Consider the following 27,654-nt stretch of genomic DNA (forward strand, 5'->3'; position numbering starts at 1 on the left):
ATTTTCTAGCACGTGACAAATTCGTTTCTTTTGTGTGCTCGTCCTCTTATTTGGATTATTTTCTACATCTCACGATGGCATCGAGCACCTTTTCCATCTCTAAGTTAAGTACCATCTTCTTGTGGGGTTTTTTGTTCTGTTTTATTGGCTGTTTTGGTCTCGTATTTTCATAAATATTGAGGTCTTATTATGACCTTGGCGTCCCCGCCAGCCATGTCGACCGCGAGGCGACTCCTTCTGTTCTTTCGGTTGGAGTTGTCTCCTCGTCGTTATAGATAGATTTTAACCCTTGGTTCCCTTCCTGGTGGTTCCTTAGCGGTGGCTCCTCCCTTTTGGTTTACAATTACATTTCATCGACCTATCGGCCTTTATTAGGGTGATGCCCGTCCAAGTATCCCCAGGTTGGGTTCCTTTTTATTTTTGGTCTCAAGTAGGCTATTATTTTATGCTTGAAGATGGTGCTCTCTTTTTATTTTTAGTATATTTATTTATTTTAATTGTTTTAAGTTTTGTTGTTTACCTCTGGTGGTAGCGGCAGCTCAAATCTGCCGCTCCCCGAGGTAGGCTACGCTCCTATTGAACATATTTTGATTTTAATTGTTTATGTGTGATGGTATTTTGTGGTGTAGGCTTGTTTGCTTCCATCCCTTGCCCTGGGTGCGGAGATCAGGTTGAGGGAGTTTTGGTTGCTGTTTCCTCCGGTGTCGTTTTTCGGTGGGTAGAGTGAGCCCCTTAGTTCTCTTCCTCCAATTGGGGGAATCGAGTTCTTTGGATGTGTTTCCTCTAGGCTAGTCGCCTCCTTACCCCCTTCTCGATCCCGGTTGGCTCTCGGCACAAAATTTCTCTCCCTGTTGCTTCCTCCTCCCTTTTGCACTCCTTCCTTCCTCAGAAATAGATTTTTCCTCTGTCAAAATCCCTTTTTTAAAAGGGCCAAAGGTGTCGTCTTTATACCATGAATAAAATAGGGGATGAAAGAATAGGGGGCACTCTTCCATATTGTGCTCCTGTAGGGAGCACATAAAGATATTAGCAAAGGTTGGGCCCAGAGGCGAACCCATTGCCATCCCATCCACCTGTATATATAAACTTTTTTTTTTGTTTTTGTCTCAAAAGAGCACAATCATTTTAATTCTACCATTTACAGGAAGGAGACATTTACGGGTCTTGGCTCCAATTTTTATAGTTTTTGCCATACTTACACTTGTAAACAGAGCACTTACTTTAACATCTAACTAGGCCGCTTTTCACTGTGAAATCATGTTTTTAATCCAGTATTTCAACAATAATTGCATCCCAACCAAACTTATCTATGAAATCATCCACCAGGTTCTAGGAAAAGACATTCTCTCCTCCCATTCCTTCTTGCAATGTCCCTAAACTTTTTATGTTTGTTAGCTTTCTGTATTTACCCATTAACCACAATTTTCAAAAACAAGTTATTAAAATTATCCATAAAGATATTGGATCCCTCAACCTGAAACTAATTCCTAAAAATCATAAAATATTGGCTAATTGTTTTCTGTAAAAGATCAGCTCTGTCCCTTAATGATGTCAGGTAGTATATGAGCATAAGTGCCCCAGCTGTCATTCAGATAACCATGTGAGTTCGACCCAAAATTTACTCAAGGCCAGAGCTGATTCCCATTTGAAGTCAGTCATTGTACTGGCTATAGACTGTTCAGCTCAGAAATGTCTAACACTAGAAATCATGCTTACAATACAAAACCCCTAATAAGTATGATTATGTTAAAATTATAGGTCAAGCAAAGGAAACATCAGAATTGCTTATACCTGAAAGTCTTAACACCAAATTGTGAGTCCCTTCTCTCAATCACCAAACAATGGCTGTCCCATTGCCTTGTTTAGTAATCTGTATTTCCTGTTCTCTGGTCTGTTGGTTTATATGAATTTTATTACTCTTACTTTGAAAGGCTGGTGTTTGCTGCTGCAATTGTTTTTACTGTGTCTGTGACTTTACTTACTGTCTTACTCAACTTTATACAATCTTAGTTCCATGTTTTTATGTCCAATTTTTAAGTGCAATTTAGTGCATATATTGTCTTCTATTGGCATACATTTATTTGTAAGCACTTTAATATTTGATATTTTTATTATAGATATCGCTGATGATGTCACCAAAGGTCTTGAAATGTAGAATAAAGTTCTGTACTTGGAATCTCCTTGTGTTCCCACACCCACTCCTTCTAGCATGTGGAGTTTTTCATGTTCCTCACTAATATATACATATAATGGAACTAATAAACACAAAAGGGCATAACAGAGAATACCAAATAAACCAAGACAAAGAGAAAACAGAAAAAAAACTATAAGGGGCCTGTACAGATTGCCTGATACCAGATGTTCGCACCGTCTCCCTGGTTCCTGTGTAGAAGTGAGTTGTGTATCTTGTACATTCAAAATATGGGGTCAGTGCTTTTGGTGAATCTATTACTAGAGGTCAGAAGTTAACTGAAATAAGAATGCCTGAGGGCATCCAAATGCAGATGGTCTGTCGACGCTTTGGCGCCATTGAAATCTGTAATGAACCATCGATCTAACAGTGAAGAGAAAGTGAACGCGAACATTAATGGAAAGGAAGCCCACAGAATTGAAATTGGAAAATTATACTTGAGCTGGCCATGATTTGTACACTCAGAAACCGTTATATATGGGAACTCATGAAAGAGAAGTCAGTGAGAAGTTGGGCGTCGAAGGAGAGTGTGAGAATTTTGTGGAGTGACGACTGATGGTAACCAGGCCCTGAGACTGATTAGTGAACTTAATATATATATATGTCCATGTATATGTATATACATATATATATATATACATGTATAAGTATATACATATATATATATACATGTATATGTATACACATATATATACATGTATATGTATATATATATATATATATATACATGTATACATATATACAGATATTTTATATATATATATATATATATATATATATACATAGGTAGAGAGGTACATAGCTGTCAGTAAACTATGAACATAAACATGAATAACAAAAACATAAAAACACACAAGCCACAACTTGTATGTAGGCCTGGACTTTGGACCAGGTAGTTGGTAATTGCATTTAACCACCACTGCTACATACATCATATTTAACTTCGAGTTCTTCCATAAATTAATGAAAGTAAAATTAGTACAAAGGTATAAAAAAGTAAAAGAGAAGAGTATGATGCATGCACACACATGCACCCACACACATTTATATGTATACATATAGGTAAACAGAGAGGTACAAAGCTGTGAAAATGCAAGATGCGGGGTAATTAATTTTACTTCAGTAAAATAAGAACATTAACATGAATAACAAAAACATAAAAACACACACAGGCCATAACTGATGTACTGTATGTAGTCCTGGACTTTGGGCATATAACTATCACTGCTACATACATCTTATTTAACTTGAGTTTATACAGAAATTAATGAAAGTACAAAAATTAGTGCAAAATGTAAAAAAAAGGTAAAAGTGAAGAGTATGATGCACACACACATATATATATATATATATATATATATATATATATATATATATATATATATATATATATATATATATATATAGATATATATATATATAGAGAGAGAGAGAGAGAGAGAGAGAGAGTGGAACCTTCGTTTATGAATGTTCCTGTTCTTGAACAAATTGGTTCATGAACAGTGTTTAGGTGTGCAAAAACAGAAATGCTCTACAAACCCCCTCAGCCGGCAAGCACATGCTCAGTTGTGTTTTGGCACACCTGCCCTGAACAGTGTTTGTCCGACTGCTGCGTTCATCAACATTACTTTTGTATGTTTTAGCTCATATTGAGTTATTTTAGCCCTCATTATGACTCATAAAAAACTAAAAAGTGATAGCAGTAATAGTGTTGTGAGTTTGCAACAGTTGGCAGTACTGTAATCTGCAACATTCATTTGTTTTTTGTCTACGGGGTCCACATTGCAAAACCCTTTTACCTTATCATTATGGCTCACTTGAATATACTTAACCTTTAAACCCCAAAACTTGCAAAACTTTAATAAAAAATTAAGACAAAACTACAAAGTTTATACATCCAACCAAATAGCAGATGGTTTTGCTATGTTCCTGCCAATGTTCTGTATCTTTCATATAATATAAAATAACCAGTACTTTAATGCCTTACTTATAGAGTTTTCTTTACATCACACGTATGCAGCTTACTTATATAAAATTTCACTGTTAATTTAATACAAAAATTAAACATACACCTGATAATAAATTAAGATTCTTAATCTGGTTGACAAATAAGTCATAAAGATGAATTTTTTTTTAGAAATTTGTATTTTTCCTACGTATACAACCAACACATTTCAAGTAGAGAGTATCTTTTGCACACAGCTGATCAGCTGAATGAATGTGCTCATAAGAACAGCTGTATGGTGGTGTTAGTGAGTGGGGAAAACAATCATCCCTACCAACATCAGCGCATCAGTTTATCTTACAACTCAGGGACTTTGGGTGGTAAAGGTGAGATACATATTAAAAAGTTTTGGTTTGTATGCCTAGGAGAAATAAAATTTACTTTTATTATTAGTTCCTATAGGGATCTATCATGTAAAAGACCATCCCAGTCTGAATAAAACACAACTTTATACAAACAGATCCTCCCAACGCTCAAAGCACTAGAAATGGAAATCTGTCATATGCCACCAACAACCCAACATCCATTCAGTCTGACCATATGCAAATTGAACAGAAAAGTTGACATTCTCAACTGCAATTGCCTAGGAAGGCAATGGAAGGGAGTCAAAGTGCATGTGCAAAGTAGTTCAACTAAACTCTCCCTACATTTGGGAAAGTTTAGTAGTAGCTGCTAACTTATTCAAACAAAGTGGAGCCACACCAGTCTTCTGCTCCCTTGCCCGTTCTTGATGCCACCCAAAAACTGAAGTGCCTCTCATCTGAGAAGGAAGACTCCAAAACTTTTGTCCTCCCTCTTATACTCAGTTGAAACTGAGTCAGAAGACAGAAGGAAAGAATGGGAACATTCACATGGTGAACATGAGGTAGACCCTGTCATGTTACTTGACCATGCAAGGCAATGAGAGTGAACAGTTTGTGCATGCCAGCCAGTTCCAGCCCAACACAGCTGCTGGTGAGGGGGGAGAAACAGCTACCTGTAGCTTCAAACCACACCCAGCCTACAGACCTGGTCTGGGGGAAGCAAGGCGGATGCACATAGGAGTCAAAGCGAGCCCCAGGGCACATGGTGGGACAATGAAAGGGTGGTTGTCATGTCCAAGTGGGCATGTACAGTGGCAACAGCACTGCCTGAGGTACAATGATCATGGCCAGCGATCAGGCACCTCCAATTACCTGCAGTGATGAACAGCATGCAAGATTAGTTCTCCTGAATTTCCTCAACAAGGCCTTTAAACTTCCCCATCTTCTCCTTCCTCCAAAACAGAGGAATGTCCAGGAATGAGGAGGAGGATGAAGATGAGCTCAATGATGATAATAATGAGAAGGTGGAGAGGAAAAATGTTTCTTCCGTTTTCCCTGTAGCGTGATGATGATGATGATGATAAGGTGAACAAGAAAAATGTCTCTTCCTTTTCCCCTGTAGTGTGGTGATGATGATAAGGTGATGAGGAATTGTTTCTTCCTTTTCCCCCTGTAGTGCCTTCCCAATCTTCCACACTGAAGGGTCAGTTTGGAATGGGAAATGTTGGAACATTTGTCAAGGGGTTAGCTACTTGGATAGCTACAGCAAATGGAGGTCTTCTTCCTTACAGTAGATGGAGAAGCTACAGGGATTACAGATCCACAGAAAAACAGCAGCTGTAAGAAGCTGCTGCCCTCTCATTACCAACCAGATCTTCCAGGAATGTTAAAGAGTGGACTTGTACATACTTATGTGACAACATCTGCCGAGTGTCACATAATCCTCATCCTCTGATAAGATGAAAAGATGAGTTTGTTACACTTTTAGAGAGGACCAGGATGCACATACATAAAAAAAAGGAAGGAAAGAGTGAGTACAACCTTTATCCCCACGAAAAACAAATACTAATGTATGTCTACCAGAAAGGGGGACAAGAAGCAACTACATGGCAGCCAAGTCCCCTGCACTGGCATTAGTCATGTTACTTCTCCATATAGAAAGAAAGCAAAAGTGACACTACAGTATATACTATCAAAAGGTACATGGTACAAAAAGAATAAAGTGCAATTGCAAAGAAAACATGGGTGGAAGATACTCACCCAGTTCAACAGACACACAGGAGAGTGGGAAGCATGTCCTCTCTGCTCAATGGCCAAAAGAAAAGTAGTCACTGTTGGTAGGTACATGATGGGTATTACCCCACTCATCCCCCTTAACCACCAATTAATCATCTTATTACCAGGTCCAACAGCCATTCCAGCATGCGCTGCATGATACTCCTAATGAAAAAGATACTAGCTTGTATCACCCCCCCAGGAACTAATACAAACTACTTATTTGTTACAGAAATATAACCCAACATCTTTTAAGTGGAGACTTACTCTTTAGATGGGGGGACTGTCCCAAAAGTGGCTTAGTAACATTACACCTGGAGGAAAATGTTCCTCGGTATTAGAGATTTCCACCAGAAATATCCTTCTCAAGAACCCCTTACAAATCTGGTGAGAAGAAGACTAAAAAAGTAAAGCCCTGGCTGTAACACCTAAAAAATGGGAAGGTACTTCTGAAGGCACATTGGCTGGTAGCATACTCTGATTATTACTAAGTAATTGGACTGGAAAGCTTAGAGAATCCAAATTGGCTAATACAAAGTAACAGATTAGGATTGGTTATCATGTAGCCTCCCCCTTGTTGGTGCTTAAACTGTTTCTCAACTAGTACTTCAACCTAACTGGTACCTCAAGGAAGGGTCACCCCCCCCCCAACACACACATACATAATTTCAAATTTGTTAAGCAGCCACCAGAGTCCTAGGGAGAAAATGTCCAAGGGCTTGCAAGTGATATCCTTCAGACAGAATGCAGTAAAGGTGGTTTGTCTACACCAAATGGCTGCTCTCACTACCTGGGAAACAGAAGTTCTTAAGGAAAGCAAGAGAAGGGCCTATGCCCAAACTTTGTGAGCTCTCCAACAATGTGGGAGGGAAAATACATCCAAAGACCCTCTATACAGCCTCAGAATGACCTCACAAGGCCAGAAGGAGTTAGTGTTCTTAGACACTGTCTTCTTACACCTGCTAGTTTCAAAGAAAGTCCTGTTTCAGGTTGTGCTTCACAGCTCAGAGAGGGCACAGAAGCATGTCATCCAGGTTGCCACCGACAAAATCCCAGAGGGAAGAATCAAGAAAGTCTCAAATCTATGATCAAATGGATAGGTTCTGTGTTTTAGCTACATTGTCACAGATGAAAGAGAACAAGAGATCTGACCAATCCCCAAAACCAGAAAAGATAAGAAATACCATGTTATTCTCCTACTCTTTTCGCAGAGGCCATAGCCATGAGAAAAAGTCTTTAGAGTTAAATCTGTCTGAAACTGATGACAGTGGCTTATAAGGAGATTCAGTCAGACCGCACAGTAAATGAGATACACCATACTCTGGAGGCTGGAATTCTGTGGGAGGGCAAGACTGTTTCAAATCTTCACCAGCATGGACAATTTCACAGAAGTGGAGAGATCCAGTTCCTTCAGTTCAAACACTTGTGACAACCTGAACAATAGCTTATCACTGCAGAGGCATAGAGGGACTTGTATTGGTAAAGAAAGATAAGACAGTCTACTACCAGCTGAAGAGAGGCTCTGATTCTACAACACCACCCACAGAAAATGGCCCACTTTCCTTGATAAATGTTGGAAGCACACCAACGGTGATATACTGACATTTCCTGAGAACGTCTGTGTGAAAACCCCCTCTCTCAGAGGATATGCTGGATAAAATCTACCAGTGAAGATGAAGGAAGTGAATTGACTGATTGTACTTAGGAATGTGAAATTCTGCTTGCAGTCAAAGAGCAGCTGCACAAGTCTTGTGAAGAGGAAGATGACAACAAAGATCAAGATAATGACAATGACGATGAATAAGATGACAGGGAAGACCACCTAAACCTTCTACTTTTCCTCTTCTCACATAGCACACTAGCTCACTAATGATCTGAACTCACAGAGGAACATGATAAAAATGTAGGCTTGTCCAGAGGAAGATCAGCAGGAAGGACTACTTTAAGCAACTGCTCATGCTATCTGGCAATAGCTGATGTTGCATGAGACATGGGTTCTGTGGGCACATTTTTACCAACCAGAACTACACCACAGATTATCTGACAGATGAGATTCTTTTTTCTTCTCCACCAAACTACAGTATCTGGAAAGGTGGAAAATGATGGACTGTATGGAACATTCAGTTTAGGTCACATTTTCTCAAGGTTCTTGTAGGATTACAACTTATGGGACATGGACAAGTGTCCACTTCCATCAAAAAGCTTGTGAGTAGCTCTCTCAGAAGGCAGTAGGTAGATGGAAAATTTCAGAAGAAAGGTCCTGGCTGGATCTGCCAACTTCACTGGAGTAAAACTCCCTGGAGAAGTTATTCAGTCACCTTTTTCAGCTGCATTGCTTAGTAATAACATTTTGTCAAATTATTTCACAAGTCCAACCAATCCTTTAATCTATACCTTTAAGGATACATATTTTCAATAGCACATATTAGCCTATGTTCAATGAAATCATTACCTGTAATCATATTTTACTCTTCCTTACTTTCAAGAAAAAAGTCAGCCAGTGGCACCTAATGCTTCAAGTTGAACATCTTGAGCAGTAAATGAGCTTACCTCATAGTAAAGAAAGATAGGGAAATGCATATCTTTAACACTTCACTTAGTGTTCTACAAATCTTTTTGGCAAACTGAAAAATTTCGTTAATTAATTAAGACAATGATTCATCAACAAAGTCACTACTTTAAAAAAAATTACCGTATAAACTTATTCTAACCTCACTCTCCAATAAAAAAAAAAATTACTATATAAACATATTTTGCCTTAATGGTCAATCAAGAAAACTTACGACAATTGAGCTCATCAGATCCATCACTACAGTCGTTACGGCCATCACACTGCTTTCGTGAGTCAATGCACTGTCCATCTCTTTGACATCTAAATTCATCTGGTGAGCAAGCTGTGAGAAATAATTAAAAGAACCTATTTTAGTTTTCAAGGCATGGGATTTTAAATTTGACATTGTATCTATAACCTGTTTTAATGACACAACACTGAAAGAGAGTATAATAATTCCCATTCCAGTATAAAAAAAATTATTTGAAGTGAAACAGAATAGTGTATAATGTAAATAATTATTCTATTGAAAACAAAATGCCTATTACCAAAAAATATTAGATCAACCAAAAAATTGTATGATAATGACAGCACAAAAACTTGTAACTCTGACTTATCCTAGTACAGTAAAAATAACATGCTACCTGACAGCAATTAAAATGCAATGTAAAGATTTCTTGTTTACAGACAAAATGGTGAAATAAAAAATCTCACACTTGAATGTTGAGAGACCGTAACGCGAAGATTTCTTTGTTTACTGAGAAAATGGTGAATTGAAACGTGATTACATACTGATGTTAAGAAACTTGAAATGTAAAAACTGTATACTGTAGTAATATCAATAAAAGAAGTGAAAAAAATGAAAAAGAATTGACAAAACAATAAAATGACACTAAATATTATGTGGGAACATTGACATTTAACAGAAACAACAGGCAAGATCTGAGAAAAGACTAAAATGGCAAATAAAAATTTACCTAGCACAGACATAATTAGTAATGCTAATCTGGTATAAGAAAATTCCAAGAGAACAAAACAGAATGTCTTGAATTAATGATTCTTGATACTCATTTACTGAACATACAATATTCATCTTGAACTGATTTGGCATTGAAAAATTAACTCACAAATAAAATTTAGTAATCCAGTCCATTATTATTTACATTTGCAATATGACAATCTGATGTCACTGTTTCATGCACAACCACATTATTAATGTATGTGTGATGTGAAATACGGAACTTTACAAAATACTTCAGTATATAACATACATCATATGCATGTTATAACTAGAGTTGATAAAATTCATAGTGTAAATCTGCCTTTACTTTTGGTGTTCAACTTTCTTATAAGACAGTATATACAGTAAACTGTGTCATGTAGCATTAAAAAATAAATACTTGACATCAAAGGAGATATGTGTCTTAAACTTTTGTTATAAAAAGTACTATCTTACACTTTTGTTACAAAAAGGACTAAAACTTTTGTTACTAAAGCACTAAGATACAGTTCACGTGATGATAAAAACTGTAAATTATGCATGGTTGTTCTGATGAATTTTGATAACTGTAGAATGCAGAAACCAATAATCAGAGATAGCACTAAAAATTCCACATTATGTTTTCCTTCTTTTTTATATCATAAATCATTAGTACTGTATTAAAACATTTTCTTTAGTTATTACATAACTGCATGATGATTTTTTGATATTTTGACATGATCTAATTTCACCATTTAATTAGCAAGAATCAACAATTTAATTATGAATGAAGCAGAAAAAATGACTCGAGATAAACTGAAGAAAAGAAATCTCAAATGTTTATCTGAGCAAAATAAGTCTGAATACAGTTACCAGCATAAACTTGTTCATTAAAAAAAAGCATAGACCTGCAAATTCTCCATATTTACAGGTAGAACATTTTATAAAATTGCTATCAGGTACAATCATGACACATATAAAGCAACAAATAATGTATCCACAATCTACAATTTTGCTTTTTACAAAAAAGAGTACACTGAGAATATGACAGAAGGAAATAAGAATTTTGTTAATAAAATGGATGTAAGAAATATATTTACATATAGCTACCACATAATTTTGAACTAATGTCTACATTCTAATTACAAGGACTGATATTATGTTTAAGTCTACAGAAGTTATAACAACAAACATGTCACTTATATAGCAAAGATTTATAAAGTTTATTAATATTTTATATATATATATATATATATATATATATATATATATATATATATATATATATATATATATATATATATATATTGTTACTCATTATTGCTATTTTGAATTTTCTTGTTTAATGTTGCATAACTGAATATTTCTGATTTAGAGTAAATACTCTTAAGCTTCCAAAATCATTTCTAAAACTATAGTCTTCAAAAAATTAATGAAATCAACTTATAACAAAAATATATCACTATATTAATTCTTAGTATAATTACTTAATATGCCACTTTCAATGAATGTATTAATACAGACTGGGGAAAAGTAAACTTTCTAAATATATATATGTGTGTATATATATATATATATATATATATATATATATATATATATATATATATATACATATATATATATATATATATTCATGTAAAAAAAAAAAAGTATATCTTAGTTTAACCAGACCACTGAGCTCTCCTAGGGCTGGCCCGAAGGATTAGATTTATTTTTACGTGGTTAAGAACCAATTGGTTACCTAGCAACAGGACCTACAGCTTATTGTGGAATCCGAACCACATTATAGTGAGAAATGAATTTCTATCACCAGAAACAAATTTCTCTTGTTCTTCACTGGTCGGTCAGAGATTCGAACTCGCGACCAACAGATTGGTAGCTGAGAACTGAACCCGCTCACCCAGCGAGGAACTGGTTCATGTACATATATATATATATATATATATATATATATATATATATATATATATATATATATATATATATATATATATATATATATATATATATATATATATATATATATATATATATATATATATATATATATATATATATATATATATATATATATGTATATATTATATATATATATATATATATATATATATATATATATACTGTATATATATATATATGTATATATATATATATATATATATATATATATATATATATATATATATATATATATATATATATATATATATATATATATATATATATATATACATGTATGTATATATATATATATATATATATATATATATATATATATATATATATATATATATATATATATATATATATATATATATATATATATATATATACATATATATATATATATATATATATATATATATATATATATAATGATAATGGTAATCAATATTGCTATTTTGAATTTTCTTGCTTAATGTTGCATAACTAAATATTTATGATCTAGAGTAAAAACTCTTAAGCTTCCAAAATCATTTCTAAAACAATGGTCTTAAAAAAATTAATGAAATCAACTTATAACAAAAATATATCACTATATTAATTCTTAGTATAATTACTTAATTTCAACCTGGCTCTCTATGGACTGGTATTGCTGGATAGATGAAGTCTGTAGTGTTTTCACCACGGTACTTAGCAAATTTAGATAACTAATTTTCATGGTAGACTAGATTTAGAAAATTCATGTGAACATCATGGTTCAGAAAGGATGTGTAGACGACTTTCCTTCACACTGTCTGGGAGAGAACACCAGGTGGCAAAGAAATATTTCCTTGTCTCTTGTTTTAGCAGGACAAACCAATGACTGTTGGGCTAGTTTGGAGTCAATAGGTAGGCAGTTCCACTGTACGTTCAAGTTGTTCAACACTGGAGGAATGACGCATATTACCCTCCATTTGTTCAAGTCCTATAGGAATGCATTTCTTGCTATTGCCGAAATGTCAAGATTTGGAGACACTGGGAATGATAGTTTTCCAATGAAGCACACAAGTCCACTTCCAGATGAGGAAACAGGTTGGGAATCGCTTGGAAGGCATATTTGTCCAACATCCATTTGGTCAGAGCCACCATCTGCCTTAACAGGGAGTTTGTTGTCACACTGAGTGATTCAGTGAGGTGGATTGCAGACAAGTGCTTCTTTGCCTAAGCTATCCATAGGATAGACAGCATGACTGTAATGAGAGGAGCAGAGCAGGAGCCAAGCCTCCTGATACGCTTCACTGCTGTCATGTTATCTATGACTAACTAGATGTGAGTCCATGTTAGAGGCTTCAATTTTCTGAGCGACAGAAAGATGGACATCAGTTCCAGGAAATTTTTAGGACTTCTTAGAGCAGTCGACCATCTTCCATCCACCTGATGATCCTCCGAATGGCCTCCCAACCTGTCAAGGAGGTATGTGTGTGTATACAAACCAATACCTGTACACCAGGGGGAGTCATAGCGACCTGTTTGGCAAGAGTACCCTTCCAGATTCACTGATGAAGTATCTTTGAGAGAGAGAGAGAGAGAGAGAGATCATGTCCTTGAGTTGCAGTTTGAGGATTAGGTCTATCACATATTCAAACTGTAACAGGCTCAGAATCCATTCTATCTGCCATACGGATACCTAGTGTTGGATCTTTCCTTAAATTCTGGCCTGAGTCTGACTGGGAAGAGAGAACCAGCCATGAAGCATATTTCCAATGAAGTCCCAACTACACACAAGGCTTGTTGGGTGTGCAGCAGGACTTTTTCCAGTTGATCAGGAAACTTTTAGCCTAGAGTCTGTTGCTTATCAATTGTAGGTTTAATATGCACCCCTCTCTGGTTAAACTACCAGCTGGACTCCCTCTTATTCAGCTTTGACAGGTCAATGATCACTTTCTGTTTGGTGGAGGCCTTGGAGACACTGAAGAGATTTGCCTAATGACGAATGAGCAGTCTTTGTGGCTTCCTTTAGGAGAGCCTTTTGCACATGCTCCTCAAAGGAGGGGTCCAGTTGTTGGAAAATAACATCCACTGAGCGGTGGGGGGGGGATACAACAATTGCCACTCCAACTAGTTGGAGGTGTTGCAGTATCCCAAAGGGAAAGACTTACACAACATGGGGTACTGTGTAAAATGACCTGCAACCTGCGAAGTCCTATTGGGCACCAAATTTTCCCTTGCCCTTAATTGGCAATCCATGAGTTCCTTTCACTTTCCTTCAATGGCTGTGCCTCTGAGTGCCAAGAATGCTGCTGCTGTTGCTACAGCTGACATGGCCCCTCCTCTGTTGCTAATAAGACCCTCTAGGGACAACTGGAGGCTTGTATGACTCCAAGTCAAACCTGGGCTTGCTGGATTTTTGCAGGGTTGAAACACTTGAAAACAGTGTTTCCCAGGTTCCAACTTACCCTAGGTATACACTACATACTGAAGCCTTTCATATATGGAGCACACCATTCAACATTTTCGAGGTGAAGGAGCAAAAGGCTGTGGCTACTCGGAAGTGGTATTGAATTAAATGGAGAAAGTATGTTTCTAATTGCTTTGGCTGCTAAGCCAGCTGGGAGGATGATTGTCTCTTACAGTGGTTTTTGTATTCCCACTGAAAGGGAACCAAGCACCATACCATACTTGGAAGGTGGCTCTATCCTGGATTTCCACATTGTACCTCAATCATTTTCTTTTGTTTGTCAATTAGGTATTTACCATTCAGAGAAAAGACACACATTGAGGCATCATACCAAGGATTGACAGTGACCTTCCAAGCCTGGGGAGGTAGAGACCAAGCTGGTTAAGGTGTTAAGACTAGCTGGTACTGCAGGAGTGTCCTCCCTGAGAGTCAAGATCTAATTCTAATGAGGGTCTACTAATAAAGGACCAACTCAACTTCTTGGTATTGAATACCCATCTCTCCATAGGTGGCTTTCAAGGACTAGGTTATTCTCTGCTGCAGGATGAAAATGTCTTAGTAACAATACCAAATTTGGTATCTAAGACTGCCCAGAATTCCTGATAGGAATCATCAACAGTGTCTTGAACGTAGTGACACTCAGTATCAAGGACATCCTTGATACTTTGTAAGAAGTCCTTGACACTTTGTAAGATCTCTGATCTCCTTCCTAAACTCCAACCAGATATCCTCAGGAATCTCCATCCATGTGGTTTGGGCCAGGGCAGCCAGATCACTGCTACCTGGCAGATCGGGAGTCTCAGATTATTCTGCCAATGACCTAAATTTCCCTGAAGAAATATGAACTTCAAGAATATCAGGAAAAATTGTACCTGACAGGGTCCTCTTTAATGCTGGTTTGTTGCATGGGTGATGTCCCTGGTTTTATGTGTTCAATAAGGAGGGCTCAGTGGCTTGGTCTGCTTGTTGCATGTAATTTGGGGCATCTGTACCAATTAATGATGTTTCACCTCCTTCAGAGAAGTCATACAGAAAGATAATATATCCCTATGTCCTGGCATGTTTGATAAGTGTGTGGCAGCTGCTCAAAGTGGGGAAGTAAGTCGCTCTGCAGGAGTTCTATTTGGAAAATATATTCTCTTCCCCACACAATCCTACTGAACCAATGAATCCACAGGACTAGATTGAACTGAGTCCCACCATCATTTAAGCTCACAGACAAGTGCATTTCCCTTGTTTCACACATCTGGCAACTACCCTGAATTCAACTTTATGCCTACAAGGGATATGTCTATGGTAGCTTGCATGTGCCATCCCAATGGCAAACAGCAGATTCTGCAGTTCACAATGGAGCAAGCAGCTTTAGAGCCAAGTTTATTAGTACCCATGAGAAATCACAGAATAAGTGTTGGGTAAGCAGAACACATATCAGGATGAAATTGACTGGCTTCATTACAAGTACCTGAACATGACAACTGGTTATAAAACACATTTTGGGTGACTTTCTTGTAGTGATAATATAATTATTGGTGTCATCCCTTTAAATTATTATTAAACCAGGGATACCATTGAAATCTGGTTAAGCAAGCTAAATGGCTGACACTCAATATAACAGGTATTGTATTACTCATACAGTAGTTGCAGGCTAGGGTGTTTTTATTCTGAAAGCTGGTCTAGCAAATCCAATTTAAAATACCACATATATAAGCTATATTGGGTGGGGGTATATTTTAAATGCTAAATTTAAAATATAAATTTAAAATATAAATTTTATAAAATTTTGGAAAAAAATTTTAAAATTTTTTTCCATAATTTAAAGAACATTTCTTACATCTGAATACTAGAGTATTTTACAACAAAATCTAACCTCGAAAATCTAAATTAAAATACCACATATATAAGCTATATTAGGTGATGTTATATTTTAGATTATCATCAAGACTCAGTAGTGTTGAATAATTTTGAGATTGTTACAGTAGCAATTCAAATATTTGTAGATTAGGGTATTTTGTTATGAAAGCTAGCTCAGCAAATCCACTTTTAAATATAGCATATATAAGCTATATTGAATGGTATTATATTCTAAATTATCAGCTATCTGGCAAGTCCTTTGGCTATTAAAATTTGCATAATAAATTTAAATTATATATATATATATATATATATATATATATATATATATATATATATATATATATATATATATATATATATATACATATATATATACTGAATATATATACACTTTTTATATATATATATATATATATATATATATATATATATATATATATATATATATATATATATATATATATATATATATATATATATATATATATATATATATATATATATATATATATATATATATATATATACATACATACTAAGTGCCAAATTAAGAAATGCAATTTATAGTTTGAGAAAATATGGGCTCTTCCTGTTCATATATTTGGCATACTGTACTGTAAAGCAACCACTTGATTGTTCACAGATGTCTAGCAAATTACTATATTGCAATGCATGCAAAGCTATAATCTTTTACAGCATCCAGAGCTGTAAGAGCTTGAAAATAATGCAAAGTATTATATGCTGCATACACTACACATACAATTCTCTTACCATAGGAGAGTAATGTTGCCCTTCAATTCTCTTGTTGAGATAATGCCTTCTCTATTACCTGAGCAGTTTATTCAAAATTTTTGGTTTAGATGCCTATAGCGAATGACCACATGATCACATAATTCTTTACAAGTACTAGTAGCCTTTGATCTGAGCAATCACTCTCAAACAGAGCAATACCAATACCTGTACTCCATTAATATCACATCAGATAAAATGTATTCACTCACTTACTGGAAATGTGTAAGCTTTAATTTACAAAAACAACTATCTGGTGTCTGGTTTATACTAGTAGTTTTAAAAACTTTCCAAATACACTCTACTTAAGACCCATACAATACCACTCTACTCAAAGATCCAACCTTCACATTAACATTTTTTATTCAAAACTGTGGGTTCTTTCTTTTCTTCTCCTCAACTTTCACTCTGACCTTATTCTACACTTCAAATACACATGCACACACACCTGGAAACACAAAAAGAGATATTCTAATATTTTAAAGAAATTAATAAATATCTAACTCCAATACTATACTTAATTCCTCATTTTTCTGGAGGCCTACCTTCAAAGTTAAATTTTTACCTGTTACTGTAAACAAAACTACTGGAATACTATTAGAAAAAATGAGAGCTAAGTGCTGAAAAAAATTAAACATTAAATGAAAATTGTGGGAATAACAGTGAAATTAATAAAAGAGACACATTTGTAAGAGCAATAAATTATTAAAGCCCAATATGATCAAGGACAATACAAATAAAGAAGCACATGAACCAACCATATATTCATAAATGCAACAAAACACTGATATGAAAAAAATTAAGCTATAAATTAGTATAAATCACGATATTGCTGAGAAAGAAAGATACAGAGCGCAGACATTTTGTTTTAAACACCGAATGAGCAAAGTTAATATATTCTGATTGTCATATCACTCACTGCATCCCTCCTCATCTGATAAGTCAAGAGGACATTCAACTTCCCCATTACATCTGTACTGTACATCTATCAAATCACCACTATGGCACTGGAACTGGAACTCTTCTGAACCTGTTTAAAGCAATTATCAGTAACTGTATATGTGCACAAACACTCAAGGACTGAGGCTGCTTCTACTGCATTTCAAAAGGCAATTTTACTTTCTACAGAAACTCATAGCTTTGTTAAGGCGAGATTACAAAGGAATTAAAGCTTTTATGCTGTGTTATCATGGAGTGAGGGGGCACAATGTTCTGTTTATGTGGAAGCTACTATTTCATGAAATTTTTTAACATTCACTTACAATGGAATATTATGTTACTGAGCAGCAATTCACTTACAACTTACTTCATTAGATGTGATACAAGGAGAAAATTAACTCAAAAAACCTTGACTGTAAGTCATCCCACTAACACAAAGCAATAAAATTTGTGTCAATGTCACTGTTTTAATAAAATAAAAAAGCTATAGTTGGTCAGAGGCTTAATAATTTGTTTAACGAAATTAAAATTTTGGAGGTAAGATATTAAAATGAGCATTTATCACTAGGCACTCTCACATGCTTCCTCATCAAAAATTATTATATAAATATGGAAGGCTTATAAAGAACTCAGAGCAGATATTCCATTGACACCACATTTACTTCCATTCCACCCTAATAAATTTTTAAAAATAAATATCGCTTATGGTGCAAATTTTATAGTAAAAAATTTACTAATAATATCACTGTTACTACTATTATTAAAAATAACAAAATTTTTAGTTTATAGTATAAAAACTCTTCATTTAAACCAAACATTGCAAAAATAATATCCTGTAATTCTTAATAGGCTCAACAACTACTAGAACCCACTGAATTGACTGTGAGCCAGGAAATATGTATGTACTCCATTTTATTCATCATTTCTATTTCATCCAAAAAGTTTTACTTGCATTTTTTAAACTGAATTTACTAAGTTCTGTAGACATATCAGTGAAACCACAACAGAACTAGAAAACCACAGAATTCTTCTTAAATTGTTGGGGAATGAAATGTGGCTTATTTTGAATTAATAATTATTTACTAAGTACACAGTACATCGAACAAAGTGATCTCTCAATACTTCATATTTTGATTATCCTTACTAATAAATTATTCACAATTTTGTTGGTACAAGTACATACATTTATCAGCACAAAACAAAGGACAAATAAAACTATGCATTATTCTGATGGATGTGTGAGAGAAAACTGAACATACTTGAGTGGGATTGAAAATACTGCTATAGTCTAATATCTCTATTCAGACAGTCAGCTTTGCTTGCTGATTGTCTTGACAAGAATGTCTTGTTCTTCTGAGTGATTTACTGATGTTGAAGGGGTTGGGGGAGGCAATACAGTAACAGTCATGTGACTTTGGTGTTGTGGAAAGATACAGTATCTGCACAATCATTCTCAGTTCCAAGGATCTTCTTGCATGTAATGACGGTGATCTGAACTTTAATACCTACAGGTGATCTGAACTTTAATACCTACAGGCAGTTCCTGGTTAATGGCAGTAAGTTGGACTTCATCCCTGGATTACTGTAATAAGCACCACTATATATTTTTCCCAATTTATCGTTCGTCTGGCAGCCTGTATTGTCTCGCTGTTCGGTACCATGAGTTTCTAATGCACTTCAGTGAACCAAAAATTGCTGTCAACCGAAATATCTCAAGGTGTGTCATTGTATGCCCCCCCATTCGTCAATCGCGCTCTTGGCGCTAGCTAATGAATTATGGCTAAAACTTCCTTATCCTTGGTTAATAACAGCACTGAAAAACCAAGTCAATGGCTTAATGGCAATCTCTCAAACCAGATATCACTGGCGTCATTAACATTTTAAAAAGGAAATCAGCCAGTTTTGTCTAAAACCCTGATCTGCTTAGTTCGGACCGTGCAAATCCCAGAACAACCTGGTCTCCCATGTTAACTGAAAAAAAAAAAAAAAAAGGATGAACAACGCTGGAAAATCAGTTTAATGATGTCTAACTTCCACATTATTCACCATAACAAGGAAAAACGCTGTTAACAGTCAAGACTGTGAAACATCCAGCTTATGTGATGGTATGGGGATGTTTCAGCGGATATGGGGTAGTGGGGGGGATTATATTTTCTCCCAGAGAGCCACGACAATGAATGGAGAGATTTATGAAAATGTCTTGGAAAATGAGTGTGGACCCAATTGCTTGTGTGTGTGTGTATGTATGTTGATGTATGAAATATTTCAAGATTTAAATAATATTAAAGCTATATGGATATATATGAACTAAAATATTTTCCTTTTTTTTTATATATATATTTGTTTATGGATATATTTTTTTAGCATATATATATATATATATATATATATATATATATATATATATATATATATATATATATATATATATATATATATATATATATATATAATATATATATATATATATATATATATATATATATATATATATATATATATATATATATATATATATATATATATATATATATATATATATATATATATATATATATATATATATATATATTATATATATATATATATATATATATATATGTGCTTGATATAATTAGCCTTACGATAATTCGATTCTGCGATAGGGTTAGCAATTAATACCGATACGACAATATATAGAAAATATTTTAAAATTTAGCGCTGGAGCAGGAAGCAGTGTACAGTCAGACAGCGAGAGACCCCAAATTACTATAGACCAACTTCTTTCCCTCCATCTCTTTATCCCATCTTCTAGTTAAAAAAGTAAAAGAGAATGTGATAAAAGAATTGTCAGTAATGTTAAACTCTTGCATAAATGTGTACAGCCATAAATAAACAAACGAGAAACTGCAGTTTTGCTAATAACAATCGAATCGGATAACAACGGCTGTTTTGCTTGTATTTTAACCATCTTACGGTAGTAAACAATTAGCGTAGTTATGCTGAAAGTGACGTTAAGTAGAATACGACTGATGTATTTTTACATTATACCCTTATTCGCTATTGAGAAAAGATCTGCAAGGAAATATACTACTAAAATTAAGCTGCAAGTTGTAGCTGAAGCTGATTAGATTAGCATGCATCGGCAACATGGATGAAACTTGACTGTATATAAAATTGGAGAGAAAAGTATTTTATCAAAACTACTGGACATCAAAGAACACGTTACTGCTGTTTTCACGCATATAAAAGATAAATACGTACACTCATATTATGATGAAATCAAGTGAAAATAGCAAAAAGAATCTTGATTTTTTTTTACACAAAACAAACATGCTCCCAATGGCCAACATCATCTATTAACGGAAAAAAATGCTAAATTAATTTCACAACAAGATGTATTTAAGTTAAATTTTTATTTAAAAAAACTTTGTATAATGAAAAAATAACCTTGTTCTATATAAATAAAGTATCCAGAGATTCATTTACGCTAACTAGAAGCAAGAAAAGTGCTCAGAATCGAGTTAAATACAGCGAAATAAACTTATTGCGTAACCAATTACCAAACCAAAATATTGATCGCTATATAATGCAAAAGTGATATGAGAATACATCAACTGGATACAGTGATGTAAAGCAGAACTTTTTAAAAGATCCATGGAAAAGATGCATATTCATTATGTTGATGTTTGTATAATATGATATTAATATGTGAATATAGAGTACACTATAGACATTTTGCAGTCTTCTCATTAAAGTATATGTATACTGAGAGAGAGAGAGAGAGAGAGAGAGAGAGAGAGAGAATGACGGCACAAGAATTTTGAGTAAATTTATGGGAGATGGTGAGGACTAACCACAAAACCACATAAACCAAAAGCTTACTGTAGTAAATAATTTTTTTATCGTAAATGTATTTGTAAGTAGGCTAATCATGAAAATACTAACATGACATAACAAACCTAGCATTGTTTGGAGGTACGTGTCCTGTCGATCTAAACTACCCACGTATTTTAGATATGCTCTATACACCAGTACTATCCTAAAATACGTACCTGTACAGTAAATATAATTTCATAATCATCTTACAACACAGGAAAAAATCAATATATGTAAAATGCACGCCCAGGGCATTACAGTATGCACAGAAAGATGTGCAAAGTTATGTAGGCCAAAGAAAACGCACGTGTCTGAATGATACGGGATACTTAGAAGTAACAGTTGTAGGCTGGTACTTAATTTTGCAAAATGACTCTGAAATGATATTGGGGTGTTCTGGGATGATAGTCTGAGGTACGTTTTTGTTTGAACTGTGAAGTTTGGCGATGAACTGTTAAAACAGGCAGTTATAAGCATTGTAAGGTGTATATAGCCTACTTAAGAGTAACAGTAGTAGGAGAGTACTGTAAGGTAAGGTTACTTTGGGTGTTTTTGGATGATGGTTTGGGATGTATTTTTTGTCTGAAATGATATTGTTTTAGTTTAACAATTTAAAGTATATTTTTGTTTGAAATATCAATCAAATTAGGCAGTGAAATATTAAAATAAGCAGTTATAAGCATTTTTAGAGGGGATTTTTACATTTCCACAGATTTTGCATTTCTGCAGTGTAGGTTCTGGAATATATCCCCGCATAAAAGTTGGGGAGCACGGTATATGTGTGTGTGTGTATGTATGTATGTATGTATGTATGTATGTATGTATGTATGTATGTATATATATATATATATATATATATATATATATATATATATATATATATATATATATATATATATATATATATATATAATATATATAATATATATATATATATATATATATATATATATATATATATATATATATATATATATATATATATATATATATATATATATATATATATATATATATATATATATATATATATATATATATATATATATATATATATATATATATATATATATATATATATATATATATATATATATATATATATATATATATATATATATATATATATATCCTCAATTATCCCAATCATCATTATCCGACAGCACTGGACCAAGGACCCAAGATATATTACATATATAAATTTGAAGAAATTTGAAGATGTCACTCTTCAATGGTTGGCAATGCCTTGAAGCCTAAGGAAATGTTGGTAACACTGCTTACTCATGAAGAGACAGAGAAAGGGGTGGGGGGAAGCCTGGTGGAGTTTCGAAGGTGGGGCAAGTGGCCAGAAAGCTGGGTGCCATGGGAAGGGAGCAGCAGTTAGGCTGTTTACAAGAACTCACATTAAGAAAGGGTGTTTTGGAAGGTATGTGGAACAGGGAAGGAGTTTCCCTGGCTGGGAGGGGGGTGGAAACACCATGTAGGATGGGTGGAGAGGGGTAGGGAGGCGTTTGAATTTGTTGGAGCATTTTTTTGGTTTTGTTTTTTAAGTTTATGTACAGTACTGTACTTTAACTTGTGATGAAATACATCAGCAAAAAAAAAAAAAAGAGGAGACATCTTACTGAGAGAGAGAGAGAGAGAGAGAGAGAGAGAGAGAGAGAGAGAGAGAGAGAGAGAGAGAGAGAGAGAGAGAGAGAGAGAGAAACATCTGAGGTATAACCTTGTTTAATTTTCATTTCATGCTACATTATTCTCAGTTTTATTTTCATTGCATAAAAGATGTAACAACAAACAAACTTAGTACCCTTTGATATCCTTAGCGCGTGCATATGCAGTACGTAAGCATACACTCCTTTGCTTTGACTGATAGCATCTAGACAAGTTATAAACAACACGTTATCAATCTATAAATTCGCATTTTAAATATTTTTAATTAGCGATTATATATCAAAAGCGATGAAATATTTTCTAGTATACTGTTATGATATGCGTGATAATCATATAGTCACTCCTAAAAGGAAAAAAAAAAGGAAAATGTTAACATCAACACTGACGAAATGCCACATGTAGATGTAAACACACACACACACACAGGAATACAAGTAAAGCTTCCATGATATCATGAAGTGAAATGAGAATCATTAATTTCAATGAAACAAAAAATGGTCAACTACTTTTTAGCAGTGTTCTTAAAATGATATTGCTTTAGACAGTCACTGAGAAATGCCAAACGTGCTAAAGATATAAACACATGGTGTTTTACAAAAACAGTTTCCATGATAGGGCAAAGTGAGTACAAGAAATGAAATATGCTGTACAGTATATACTCATGTATCATTTAATCTCACGTAATGTGCAACCCTTTAAATTTCGTCCCCTAAACATGATTTCAACATATTTCCTGTGTATCATACAAGCTACATGTTCAATAGTCCAGATAACATTAGGCTAATCTCTTTTCCTTGTTAACCAACAAGATGCTAAGGGGATCCCACTTAATGACTACATGTAGCAATTGTAAGTTCAGTAATAAAACCAATATTTTCTTGCTCATTTTTTAACTTATCACCTAATGTTACACATGGTTGGAATTGCCTTTGGTCACAGATTAATAATATAATATGTAATATATATATATATATATATATATATATATATATATATATATATATATATATGAAAATCTTAAAAATAAAAATAAAACATTTTTTAGAAAGAAAAAATTTTCAATACCAACTTTCTATTTTTGGAATGCTTCGTACAATATTTTCCGAGACAATTCTAAATTTTATCATGCAAAAATTACTCCTTGGCTATTGAAGGAACACCTAAAAAAATACAAAAAAATATGGAACAATTATTACTACAATAGGTTGAATGGGTGTATTTGTGTGTGTATTTCAACCATCATATACGTACACGTTAACCTAAACACCCACATTACTATCGTCACTGTCATCGTAACTATCAATCTCAAAATCACTATATGATTACAATGAACCAGCATCATCATCATAAGAAGCCATATCTCCATAAAACTATGAGAACAAATTATAAAAAACTTCGACTGTTGCTCAACTTCAGGATACAAAAGCCTCCTTGACCCTGGCTTCCTGGTGAAGGAAGGTTTACAATTTTCCTATTTTTATGTCTGTGTTCAAGATGAATTTGGCATAAAAAAAACCATCTGAGAGTAATTAGTGAAATGTTCAGAAATGTCACAACCAGCATGCGAAGTAATGTAGGGATGATTAGCAGCTTCCAGGTCAAAGAAGAACTGTACTAGGGATCAACACTAAGCCCATTCTTGTTCATCACAGTACTGGATGTAATGGCCAAGGATGTAAGGAATGAGCCACCTTGGTGTATGGCCTATGCAGATGACAACATTTTCATTGCAAAAATTTGAGAGGAGCAAGAGAGTAAGCTATATGGGTGGAAATATACATTACAGAGTAAAGGGATGAACATAAGTCAGACAGAAAAAGTTAAGTATACCTTAGTTTTACCAGACCACTGAGCTGATTAACAGCTCTCCTAGGGCTGGCCCGAAGGATTAGGCTTATTTTACGTGGCTAAGAACCAACTGGTTACTTAGCAACAGGACCTACTGCTTACTACGGAATCCGAACCAAATTATAGCGAGAAATGAATTTCTATCACCAGAAATAAATTCCTCTAATTCTTCATTAACCAGCCGGAGACTCAAACTTGGGCCTAGCGAGTGCTAGCCCACAACTCTATCGACTCGTCTAACAAGGAACTGGAGACTGAATGTATGACAAATAGGACAGATGATGATCAGCAAGTCATGAGTAAGCTGAGAAAAATTAGCATCAAGAGAGTTTTCAAGTTCAAGTATCCAAGCACAATAATAGATGCAGCAGGTGATATGGATAAAGAGGTCATCATCAAATCAAACTGAATGGAATATCTGGAGGGTGATGTCAGTTGTAATCTGCAACAAGAGTATCCCTTAACATAAAAGCAGGGTATGTACAGTAGCAGTGAAACCTACTGTGTTATATGGGTTAAAAGTGGCACCTCTGAAGAAAACAAGAGGAAAATAAGTCAGATGTGGCAGAAATGAAGATGCTCGGATGGTTGATCGGAGTAACAAGGAAAGATTGAATTAGAAATTAATACATCAGGGGATCAGATAATTCACTGTAATGTCCAAGAAAGCACAAGATTCAAGAGTGAGATAGTTTGGGCATCAGATGAAAAGGGGAGATGATGAACAACACACTGCAAGAGAGATCATGAACAGACTGTACTCAAGAAGTCAAGTGACAAAAGAATAAACATAACGAGGACACAAGATATAGACAGCAGGGGGAGGGTTATTGAAAGCAACAACCCCAACCAAGGATTAGGCTGAGAAGAAAAAGGAAGAGAAGGAGTAAGAAAGAAATTATCAGAGCAGTTGTATGATGTGCGCATGTGACTCATGAAAATAAATACAAATACAACGTGAATAATAATACTGGATATCAGTAACAGAATTTTATCATTCTCTCAACGTATTTCATAATAATAATCACACGAAGCACACTGCCAAGTTTTAAACCACAATGACAAAGTTATAAAACTTCAAAACCTCAAGCTATATTTGCAGGCTAACTTAGCCCAGATATGCATAACCTATTTGTACCAGACTGACAAGACTACTGAAGCACCCAACAAAATACTGATAATTATTATTGTACATGCTAAAGTTATAAATGAAATAGGGGTAAGTTGAAACAATTTTGACATTCTTTTCGTACTTTCCATAATAATATGAATCACACAGCTATATAAGCTGACAAAGTAAACTAAATGATCCTACCAGTTTTCATGAGTTTTACTTGCCTTTGGAGTTTCTAAGTGTTTTCATTCATTGCATTATATTTTTTGTGTACTGAACATTACATATGATTATTTCATTCAATAACCAGGTATTTAAAATATGGCAGAGAAAGTTGTAAAAAATAACAAGTCCACCATGACATGGATATAATTCTTTCATTTATAAACCATGTAAGAAAGTATACCTTTCTTACAATTGTTAATCAAAATGTACACATACAGAGTAAAACATGATATTATGTTGACCACATACATTTATTCCCATACAAAAATATGTTCCTAAAATGCAAATTTCTAATAAGTTTGGCATTCTGTTGACCATATTCTCACATATTACAAGAAAGCTCTGTTAAAAAGCAAGGAAATATTTGACTTCCATCTTAACAATATCATAAAGGGCAGTTTAATAAAACCACCAAGTTGCATTTTTATATTTTCACAGGGTTGGGCTACAAGGTATTCTTAAAATGTATGTGAAAATTAGAGCAAAGTAAATTTGACAGTTTTAAATAATTAGTTACTATGCAACCATGGTCAAGAGGTAAAAAGAAAGCAATGCTGATGGTGTTAACGGGCATTACACTGTTGTATGGTGTTCATCAAACCTTGGGACATCAACATCTGTTCACCAAAGAATACAGGTTAAGGGTTGACTGCTTTTGACAGATATGATGGGATGAATTACCTAATGGGTCTCGCATAAAACAACATACATCCATTTTTATTTTTTTCAGAATGATCACCAATCTGATCATTTAGCTTGTTGGATAATTTTGCCATAAGAGCAAAAAAAGAGGTATTGTATTTCACACAGTAATGGACAATAAATGCTTACTATAGGAAAAACAAGTGATGTGCTATGAATGGAAGGAAAAGCAATGTACATCTTTTGTACTGAAATGTGTCTGTTGGTTAAAATCTTATAATGTGTCCCATAGCTTAGGTTGTGTATTGTGTATCACTGCATCATCCTTCAGCATTAACTAAAAAAATACTACATATACACAGTATTGGAAAAGAAACAGAAAAATAGAGCTGCAAAATAGAATCTTCTATAATTAAAGCACACTAACTTCTATTCACATATTAACAAAAATAACTGCTTATAATATCCCAAATTTTATATGTATTTACAATGTTTAAGTCAACATGCTTTAATCTTAGTCTGGGAA

The 27,654-nt window shown here is 34.2% G+C and overlaps 1 protein-coding gene across 1 annotated transcript in view; it reads right to left on the reverse strand.

Moving 5' to 3' along the window:
* Window positions 1–27,654, reverse strand: part of trol (terribly reduced optic lobes) — a 1,293,721-nt gene that overhangs the window by 496,827 nt on the left and 769,240 nt on the right. Inside the window, exon 48 of the mRNA XM_067129897.1 lies at window positions 9,058–9,168. Within this exon, the coding sequence (XP_066985998.1) occupies window positions 9,058–9,168 (111 nt within the window). The remainder of the gene's footprint in view (window positions 1–9,057; window positions 9,169–27,654) is intronic.

Source organism: Macrobrachium rosenbergii, chromosome 3, assembly GCF_040412425.1.
Source record: "Macrobrachium rosenbergii isolate ZJJX-2024 chromosome 3, ASM4041242v1, whole genome shotgun sequence".
Lineage (NCBI taxonomy): Eukaryota > Metazoa > Arthropoda > Malacostraca > Decapoda > Palaemonidae > Macrobrachium > Macrobrachium rosenbergii.